This window comes from Astatotilapia calliptera, chromosome 14, assembly GCF_900246225.1.
Source record: "Astatotilapia calliptera chromosome 14, fAstCal1.2, whole genome shotgun sequence".
Classification (NCBI taxonomy): domain Eukaryota; kingdom Metazoa; phylum Chordata; class Actinopteri; order Cichliformes; family Cichlidae; genus Astatotilapia; species Astatotilapia calliptera.
In genome coordinates this window covers 38809325-38820380 of record NC_039315.1, presented here as the reverse complement: position 1 = coordinate 38820380, position 11056 = coordinate 38809325, and the positions used below count along the sequence as shown (strand labels likewise).

Genomic DNA, 11056 nt, shown 5'->3' with positions numbered 1-11056 from the left:
CCAGGTTACACTCCAAATATTTCTATTGGCTTATAGTCTTGGTATATATTGTGACTGTTGTCACAAGTTGGACCTTATTATTCATCAGAAGTTTGGCAAGATTGAACAATGTACGTGTGAATGACAGAAAATTACAGCTTTATGGTGACTGATTGAACATGCCCCACAATGAAAAGTCAACAGCTTTACACTTTGTACTAGCGTCACCAAAGTCTGTAGCTGAGACAGACCAAATATGAAGTTTTCCTTTTGATCCCTAGAAGAAATCTGAAGAAGTACGCTGTCTGAAAATCACAATAAAGTCTTTTTAAAATCAAAATGGCAGAGGTCCTTTTGAGTTTGTTTATTGTTTTGGGGTTTGGGGTGTTACACATTTGTGCCAGATGGTGGAACAGTGGAGCTATGGTGCCATTTTTACCCTCCCTGTTTGAAACCCATCAACATATGCAGATTTTCATCTATTTGAGAGCATATTTTGGTCCTCAAAATAAAAAACAGAGCAGTATCTGCTCTGGTTGGTTGTTGGTACATGGGACTTAATAATTACATTTAAATAATTCAAAAGTTATTTTTAGAAGATAAATTGTGTGTGTTTTTTAGTATATCATGAATATTTCTGATGACTTGATCCTTTTTCTTCACTTTTACCCTGCATACAGGACAACTGGACAGAAAACAGGACAAAGCACTTTCCTTGCTGTGTAGGTACTGTTCATTGTGTATATCAGTGCTTTCACCACTAAAAACATTTACAGGATGAATGGTAAAATGTTCTGTAGAGTTGCTGATAAAATTACACAGCTTTAAGTTTTTGCTTGCTTATATGAATCATTATTGGTAGTTATACTGACACACGAGTCTCTGGACAGAGCCTTGTGTGCATAATAAGTAATGGCATAGGTGAACCACGAGGCATTACTTATTCAGGACCTTAAAAGGTGCCAGAGTTATATTAGGGGAGCCATGAATACTCTTCATATACAACAGTAAGATGTAATTTTACGAGCTAGATATTGTTCTGTAAGCAATGTTTCAGTTGATGGTTATTCGTAGTTAAATATTTGCATTTGCATGTTTAATGTAATTCTAATTCTTGCATTTGTATAATGTCTCTTTGCTCCCATTTGCAGTCACTTAGAGGCAAGGGAGCAAATGGCTCAGTGATCTCTGTCGTTTCACTGCATAATTTTCCCATTCCCACTGATGGCCTTGGATGGCATCCATTGTAACAGGGCCTCTGATTAGTGATTAAAATGTTTACTAGTACATGGGGAAATGGAGCTAGGCAATAGTCCACCTCCATAGCCTAAGCACGCAGCTCTAAGCACGCAGCTCTAAGCACGCAGCTCTAAGCACGCAGCTCTAAGCACGCAGCTCTAAGCACGCAGCTCTAAGCACGCAGCTCTAAGCACGCAGCTCTAAGCACGCAGCTCTAAGCACGCAGCTAGCTTCACACAGACAGATTGCTCAGTGGCTGATGTCTTTTTTAACACCATTTAGTTGATAAAAGTTCCTGAAGGCTCTGGACGTTGTAGGGCTGTCCTGGTTGACACGCCTCTGCAATGTTGCGTGGAGATCAGGGGCAGTACCTGTGGACTGGCAGACCGGGGTGGTGGTCCCCATCTTTAAGAAAGGGGACCGGAGGGTGTGTTCCAACTACAGGGGGATCACACTCCTCAGCCTCCCTGGGAAAGTCTATGCCAGGGTGCTGGAAAGGAGAGTTCGTCCGTTAGTCGAACCTCGGATACAGGAGGAACAATGCGGTTTTCGTCCTGGTCGCGGAACACTGGACCAGCTCTTTATCCTCTCCAGGATACTTGAGGGTGCATGGGAGTTTGCCCAACCAGTCTACATTTGTTTTGTGGACTTGGAGAAGGCATTCGACCGTGTCCCTCGGGGTGTCCTGTGGGAGGTGTTGCGGGAATATGGGGTGTCTGGCCCATTGCTACGGGCCATTCGATCCCTATACAACCGTTGCAAGAGCTTGGTTCGCATTGCCGGCAATAAGTCGGACTCGTTCCTGGTGGGTGATGGGCTCCGCCAGGGCTGCCCTTTGTCTCCGGTTCTGTTCATAATTTTTATGGACAGGATTTCTAGGCGCAGCCAAGTGGCGGAGGGCTTTCGCTTTGGTGGCCTCAGAATCTCATCTCTGATTTTTGCAGATGATGTGGTTCTGTTGGCTTCATCGGGTGGGGGCCTCCAGCTCGCACTGGAACGGTTCGCAGCCGAGTGTGAAGCAGCGGGAATGAGGATCAGCACCTCCAAATCTGAGGCCATGGTTCTCAGCCGGAAAAGGGTGGAGTGCCCACTCCAGGTCGGGGATGAGTTCCTGCCCCAAGTGGAGGAGTTCAAGTATCTCGGGGTCTTGTTCGCGAGTGATGGGAGAAGGGAGCCGGAGATCGACAGACAGATTGGGGCTGCAGCTGCAGTAATGTGGACGCTGCACCGGTCCGTCGTGGTGAAGAGGGAGCTGAGTGTAAAAGCGAAGCTCTCAATTTACCGGTCGATCTACGTCCCTACCCTCACGAGCTGTGGGTAGTGACCGAAAGAACGAGATCGCGGATACAAGCGACAGAAATGAGCTTCCTCCGAAGGGTGGCTGGCCTCTCCCTTAGAGATAGGGTGAGAAGTTCAGCCATCCGGGAGGGGCTCAGAGTAGAGCCGCTACATCGAAAGGAGCCAGCTGAGGTGGTTCGGGCATCTGACAAGGATGCCCCCTGGGCGCCTCCTGGGTGAGGTGTTCCAGGCATGTCCCACCGGGAGGAGGCCCCGGGGCAGACCCAGGACACGCTGGAGAGATTATATCTCTCGGCTGGCCTGGGAACGCCTTGGTATTCCCCCGGATAAGCTGGAGGAGGTGGCTGGGGAGAGGGAGGTCTGGGCCTCTTTGCTTAGGCTGCTGCCCCCGCGACCCGGCCCCGGACGAAGCAGATGAAGATGGATGGATGGATGGATGGATAGTTGATAAAATGATGGAAATCCAGGGAGGGTGGGTCACTGATGCATCATCCATCCATCCACCCATCCATGTATACACGCATACATATAATGAATATGTCATTAATTGTTGAATTTACAATAGCTCAACAATGTGGGATTACAGTGTTGCGTTGTGTTGTTTGACCAGAAAATAAAACAACAGTGATAACAGCCCCCCATTGAAAACCTTTACAGAGTCTGACCCTGGTGTGTGTGGTGCAGGATGGGGGTGAGCGCGACACACTGTAGCCACTAGTCTCACAGAATGACTTACAGAATGAATGAATTAATAAAAGATGTTTCATAAAATACATTTAAAAAGATGACTGACAAACATTGTAAAAGATAAAAGTATTCCTCTCTATTTAAATTAAGATGGGATTATGTCCCAAAAAATGTTCATGTGAAAATGTGCTAAAGATAAATATAACTGAAGCAGAATTACATAAACTGAGTAAAACATGCAATGAATTCTATCCATGTCTGACTGAATGTTTCAATGTGAATTCTCTGTGTTAAGAATAACAAAGTGAATGTAATGAAATGATTTTAAAGTTTAACCTTTGTGTTTGTTAACTCTTGTAAGTCTGTGGGTGGGTGGTCACTGGATGTCAGCAACATGATTGGACGGCCAAAATGTGTCCCCCACCTCAGCTCCAGCTGAGCTCTTCATACCAACCAACTGACAGAATCAGAGCTATTAGGACTTTTCAGTCAGAGCCGAAACCAAGAAAAACAGTTCCCCCCCCCCTCGCTCTTTATCCAATGTTTTAAGTAACAAGAACCTTTTGTTCTGTTTGGGATCACTGCCAAGCTGAAAAATGAAATTATTCCCAATCAGATGCTTTCCAAGCCACATTGGACAATAGATCCAATGACTTAGAATACTTTTCTGTAAGATCACCAACAACAATGGCTAAAATGCAACCATGCCAAAGCCTCCACTGTGTTTTACAGATGGCTCACTCACTGTTACTTACCTTACTACTGACTCCCTCCATTTGAACTGGGCCTCTTCTCCCAGTTTGCTTCTTTGTTCGTGCTGGTGTGAAGACCGTCTGTGCTGACTCCTTTGCAAAGGTTTCTTTTAATAAATCTCAGAAAAAACAGTTTGGCTTCAACACTCAATTTTATTTTTCACAACACCCTCAGGTCCTGTGTCAGGTCTTTGCTGGATTTCCCCCCCATTCATTAGGAACATGACTTTCACCAATCATCTGCCATAGTGTTTTAGGCCTGCCACATCTTTTGTCCTCAGTTTGTCAAGTTCCCTCAAACTTTTTGGGATATCTTGCACACCATGCAAAGATGTGCCGTGTTTTTAGCTAACAACTCTTTAGTAAAAAAGAACACAGTTTATGCCTGTCAAACAGTTCTGACATTTTCTTGTAGATTCAACTAAAGAAATGGGAACGGTGTTTTTGTGACAGACTGCTGATAACAAAGTGCCTAAATACACAATTTCAAATGGGTTCTTGGTCAAGTTGTCTGTTATATGCAGACACAACCCTGATTCCTGTCATGAGTCAGGTGCCTTTTTTGCTTGATTCACATTTAGGTCTGTTAGTAGCATAAGAAACAAACAAACAAATCCTCTGAAAATGGTCAGACACAAGAACTGGACTGGAAAGGAGCGAAAGTTTTATCAGAAGTCATTCAAAACTTTCCATGCTATCGTGTTTACAGACAGAATTACACATGCGCAGTAATGCTACCATAAACATGAGCCTCATCACATCTCGTAAACTTTCTACAAGCACTACTTTGTGCAAATCAACTCAGGAGCTTCAGATCAGTGGATTGATAGAGCCCATCTATAATGTTTGTATAGTAATTATGGAAATCACAAAATATTAGTTAGAAATCAGATCATGAGAGAAAGCCTATAGCCTAGTTACATGGATAACAGCACACATATTCATTATGCTTGAAAGCATTTGATTACACCTAGTGCCAAAAAAAACAAAACTTACAAAGAATACAATCATAGAATTTAAACGTAGTGATTAAATGAATTTACTAAAATTATAATTTAGCTGTTATTATTATAAAACACTCGCTGTGTTGCAGATCTATAAAGCTGAGTTCCTCTTTGACTGGAAGCGTCTTATGTGGAAAGGTGAAAGGTCATAGGAGGGCACTTCTCCCAGGCTGAGTTCGCACAGAAGCTTGCCAATGATTGGTCCAAACTTGAAGCCATGACCTGGAAAAATAAAGAAGCCTTCATAGTGAGCAAAGCACAAACATAGGTCATCAAGCTGTGTCAGATCAATTGATGTCTTCATGTGAACCAAAGCCAGGCACCTTGCAGTTAGAATAAAAATAGCCTGTATTTCTTGGGCTTTGTCTGAATAAGGCGCTGGGTTTGAGATTCACATGAGTGAACACATAAAAGAAAAGCAAAGCTGTTGCAACTCCTGTCACTGAGAATATACTCACTTTAGTGAACAACACCAAATACTAAATTAGGGGAGAGTTGTCCTTTCTTGGCGTAATGGCTTCATGTGCCTTAGCTCAGGAGTAAGATGAGAGAAATACTATTTTTAAAATGAGGCGTCACGATTCATTGTTTTTAGGGTCTGAGAAGGAAATTGTGAATATCAACGGGGCTTGAAGAATGCAGCACAGTGCCATCTGACAAAGGTCTCAAGGCTCCTGTGGATTCTGTCTGGCTTTGAAGTCATAAAAAGCTGCCTTTGACAGTTTGGACCTGTGAATTTTCATCTTGCCAGAGAAGGAGAATGGAAAACCTAGGCCAAGCCTACAGGATGATATTGTAGCCATGGCAACCGTTCTCAGTACTTGCTTGAAAGTACTTATGTCACGCATTAATGATGAATGCATGAAGTGAAGGAGAGAACAGAAGGAAATACATGTTTCTGTGTTACGATTAAAGCATGTGAACTTCCTCAAAATATGAACTTTGTGAGTGGAAGGATGGAGACTGAGCACATCCAGTACACTTAATAAATAACAATTAGTAGCATTAGTTATGATCACTAGTTATGATTGCAATTGGAAAATTGTATCTTCTCTGAAAACATGTTATCAATTTTACTGAAAGAATAAAAAACAAAACAAATGAGGCCACTACAGTAATTCAGCCCACTATTTGGGTCTGTATTTAAATAATTTAATCATCGGATGGCTCCCCTTGTAACTTGGTAGCAACAAGCAGGACCACTGATGAATCCCACTAGCCTTGGTGATCTAATAGATTTTTATTCAGTGCTACTGTGAGGCTAACATTTTTGGAGTTTCCTCTAGAAAACTATCAGGTTAATACATTTTTGACTTAATATTAGAGATGGACCGATCCGATATTACGTATCGGCATCGGTCCGATACTGACCTAAATTACTGGATCGGATATCGGAGAAAAATAAAAAATGTAATCCGATCCATTAAATATCACGAAAGCACCTCACAAAACTTGCAACACGCCGTAACTCACCTCAGAACGTTAGCACGTCGGAGCAGTATGCATCACGTGATAGAGCGGCTGTGGCATGCGGGACCTGTCGGTGGTCTGGATAGCATTTGGAGCTTCGCTAGCAACCCGGCATTTCATCTCCGACAAAGTTATCCCCGAGAGAAGTAAAGCAAGTGTGTAAGTCCATCTCTGAATGTTTGTAAAGCATTCCTGCGTTAAGCTTAACAAGCAATATATGGAGCGACTGCCTCTTCTTGCTGCTACTTCAATCATGAAACTGCTTAACGATCAGCTGATCGGCTTTTCTGTCGCGAGTCCGTGTCTCTTCTTTGTTTTTGGCCCACTTTGCACCAGAAAGAGGAAACCAGCGGCTGAACAACAGCAGCACGTTTAAGCTTGATAAGCTGTTGTTAGAATTTATTTATTATTACTTTCTACTCCAGGATCTTTTTCTACGTAGCTGACGGCTGGTAACTGTGCAGGGGTGGATCTAGCAAAGTTTAGCCAGGGGGGTCGATAGGGCATGAACAGGGAAAAGGGGGGCACAAAGACATACTTTTCTTTCTTATTCTCATTTAAAATGTCGAGCTTTTAATAAATAATTATCTGACACCCAAAGTTTTAATTTGATGTAAAATGAATAGAAGTCCATTACTGTATATAGTGACTATTAAGTCTAATATATATACCCTAGTAAGCTATAGTACTTTTTCCTTTGGGAAGGTACCATCTGTGCAGTCTGCAATTTTGTTGAAGAAAGATGTTGAATCTATTTAATATTTCTTGAAAAATAATTGATTTCTGTGCATTTTTTTTCACACTGCATCAAATTAAGGTTGATTACGTTGATTAAGCATCATGAGGTGGAGCGTGAGGGGTGGTTCCCTATTTTTTATTTATTTATTTTTGTTGTTGCTGGGAGTTGGAACCCTATTAGTTAGGTTGCTTAATATTTATGCTAAGTACTCTTTAAAATACCAGAATAGGGAGGATGGTGTAGGTTTAAGTTTATTAGATTGATCAGTATTGCTGAACTATGAAATATTTTTTTTTGCATACAGGTATAACAGAATAGCTTTAGTGTTGTTGTTGTTTTAAACTTGAGTATGAACTTATACAAAATGCAGCAAGATATTTAAAAAACAGTTTTGTTGATTAAAAAACACTATATCGGATTCATATCGGTATCGGCAGATATCCAAATTTATGATATCGGTATCGGACATAAAAAAGTGGTATCGTGCCATCTCTACTTAATATTGGAAGGTCATTAATTAGCATCTACTTTATGGTCAAAGTCTTGCATGGATACTAACTATTGGGTTGCCAAATGCCACTAGAAAGGCTTTAGTTTTTAATGACACTTGCTGAACTCTGTTCACAGACAGTAATTTCTGGAAGTGTTCCTGAGCCCATCTAGTGAGTTCCATTCCAGTGAGTTTCACAATCGTACATTGAGGAACATTTTTCTGAAATTGTTTGTACAATTTATAGATGCAGCTTTTGCAGGTTGGGAAATCTGTGACCATCTCTACCTCTGAGAAACTCAGCCTCTGTGTCCACCTATTACAGGAACATGCTTGGTGAGTTCTTTAAAACAAACTATTCTTTCACAAATGTTTACAAAGGCAGAATGTATAGCTATGTTTTTTTTTGTTTGTTTTTTTTTTTTACACCTGTTGCAATGAGTCTGAAACACCCAGATTCAAAGATGAAGTGTGGCCTGATACTTCTGTCCATATAGTAGAAGAGTGGAGTGTAGAGAGAGCATAAACAGATAGGACAAAATACAAACTGGAAGGCAAACAATGTTCATTCTCACCAATAAATCTGTCTTTGATTTAAGGCACATAATTAAATTAAATTAATTATGGACTTCCACAAGATTTTGGATACAGTATACATGCTTTCCTTAGGCATTTGAAAGCATACCATACATTTTCATTGCATTGATACTCAACTTTATCCATGCAGCCAGATGACACACATTAATTAGTTATACTGCAGGAATGGCTTAAAGCCAAAGATCTAGATGACTTCTAATTTCCTACTTGTACATTCAAATAAACAAGATGTTTTGTTCTTGGCCCTAAAAATTGTAGCATCATGATGTGTGGTTGGCATTAACACTGACAAAAGCTGGACTCATTTTTGACCACGATAGGTCATTCCACGTGCATGTTACACAAACATGTATGACTGCCTTTTGCATTTGTGCAGTATCTCTAAAATGAGAAACATCCTACGTCAAAGTCATGCTGAAAAACTAGGATAAGCATTTACTACTTATCCCCATCTTATCTTAATAAACTCAGAGTACCCGATCACCACAAAAGACTACTAGCTTATTTGCGGTCCCTAGTCCACAGCTTTCAGGCCCCACTTCTGTGGAACCAGTTCTCAGCTTGTTTTCTATGAGACAGACACCCACGCTAGTTTTAACTTCAGGCAGAAAACTTTCTGTTTTGAGAAAGCGTATAGTTACGTTACAGTAGGTGCTGGGGGCTTCCCATGATGCACTGAGTGTTTCTTGTTCACTCACCTAAAGCGGCTTGAGGTGACTGCTGTTATGATTTGGTGCTATGTAAATAAAACTGAATGAAACTCAAATACACAGATGAAGACTTGCAGCAAAATATTCCTGGTGAAAAATGGAAGCAGTGCATGCTGGTGCACCTCTGCAGCACTTGATGCACAGGCTAAGTACAGACCTACCATTTCCTCCATGGCTGCACATGTGCATTTGGTGTGAAGCTCTACATTTTTAGCTTCAAAAAAACAACCCCATTAATACGTAATCTATATTTGCAACATTTTCTATTGCAGGCCTGTTAGCCCAGTGAGCGCATACTTGTCTGAGAGCAAAGCACTGGGAGCAGGATATTAATTACAGTTATAATTAGGTAAAGGACACGACTGCATGAAGACACGGAGAGGTGCCAGGAGACACTATAGATAACTGCAGGAGAGGAGAGGTGGAGTCGAGCAGGCCGCATGGGAGAACACAAATGTAAGAATAACGGTGGTTAAGAATCCTGATGTCTCCTGTGAGACTGAGGATACAACTATTAAGTAATTGATGGGTCCTGGAAAATCGGTCACTGGCCCCTAGAAATTCCCACTATAAATGCAGTTTACCAATCAATCAGTAAAGCTGCAATAATTTTTATACTGACCAAAAACAAATAACACTTCTGATAACTGATTCAACATTTGAGAACAAATAAAACTGGAAAGTTTTCTGCAGTAATAAAATTAAGATTTGAATGTATGAAGACAGGGATATTATTTGGACTTTTTGAATATTTTGATAAAATTATTGCTAATTACTCAGTGCTATGTATTAACTAATTCAGACTTGACACAAAACGTACACTATTATTACACTTGTCAATAAACAATATTTCAGACTAGACCATCTTCAGCTGTTGCTGTCAAAATGTCATAAAGAATAGCAGCTTGTCAGGACTTTTGTGCTGGACTTCTTATTACTTTCTCCAAAAGGCTCCCCGAAAAACCTTCAGAGATTAGAACCAGATATAAAAAAAGCTACATTTTTACCACATTAACTTCCTGTTAATTGAGAATTGAGTGCACAAATCCTGATGATCAGGAATGGCTGGATGATATGAGATCATGATCAGTCAACATGAATATCACAGTATAAATCACGTCCTTATTTCTGTCAAACTTAAAGGTTCCTTTTTATTCGTAAGTGCAGATGTGAAAATAAAAGGTTAATTTTGGTTAAAATTTGTATTTATTATCTGTCAGAAACTAAACTGGCCACTTTTGCCACCGATCTGTATTTATGGGAACAATGGCAACCTCATACTGTGCATATATCTCATATTGTGCATATGCACAATATAGGGCAAATGTGTTACCTAGATGTGAGTACAGATTTTAATATCTCTGGAAAACTGCATCTCCATTCTTGGAAGCTCTCAGACTGTAGATAATAAGAGGGTCTAAAGTTTTTTTTAAGTGCATTTAAAGTCTTTAGACAATAGTAAGAAATATAGATTCTTTTCTTTCCTTTTGGTTGCAAAAAAACCCCCCAATTATATTGATCTATATGAATTATTAGTTAATCCTAAAAAATATGATGTCCCTTTTTTGTTAAATAACATTAATTAAACTGTCTTACTTACATTTACTAAAAGCAAACATCTGGCTCCTCTTTCTTTCTGCAACTACTCTTCATTTCTTTTTCCCTCTTTAGGCTGCTGCTCTGACAGAGGTGAAACCCTTGATTCCCCGAGTTCCGAGTAACACTGCTGTTCTTCCTGGAACAAGCAATGCTGATTAATTTAGCTGCTGCTCCTGCTGTTTTGGAGTTGGCACTCATCTGCACACATCTGGTGTACACAGTGCCAGAACACTACTTGCTGTTCTTTGTCTTGAGCTGTTGACATTTTCATTTTAACAACGCCGCTGACTCTGTCGACTGAATCAAAACAGACACTGTTTGTTTTGTTTGACTGCTGTCACGGTGTTTTGCCTTTAATAAGCGATTGTGAGGATAATGGCTTAATACAGTAAAGGTGTCAACAAGCCTTGTCAGCTAGTTTCATGATGCTCAGAGGAGCCTGCCATTTTGGCTCATCTTTAGCTGATAATCCAAAAATGGAATAGGGAAAA

General features: G+C 40.7%; 1 protein-coding gene across 1 annotated transcript in view; it reads right to left on the bottom strand.

Annotated features, from left to right (window-relative positions):
* Nucleotides 1-4598: 4598 nt before the first annotated feature.
* pipox (pipecolic acid oxidase) overlaps nucleotides 4599-11056 on the bottom strand; it is a 32569-nt gene continuing 26111 nt past the window's right edge. The window contains exon 8 of the mRNA XM_026191727.1: nucleotides 4599-5182. Coding sequence (XP_026047512.1) covers nucleotides 5052-5182 — 131 coding nt within the window. The 3' untranslated portion in view covers nucleotides 4599-5051. The remainder of the gene's footprint in view (nucleotides 5183-11056) is intronic.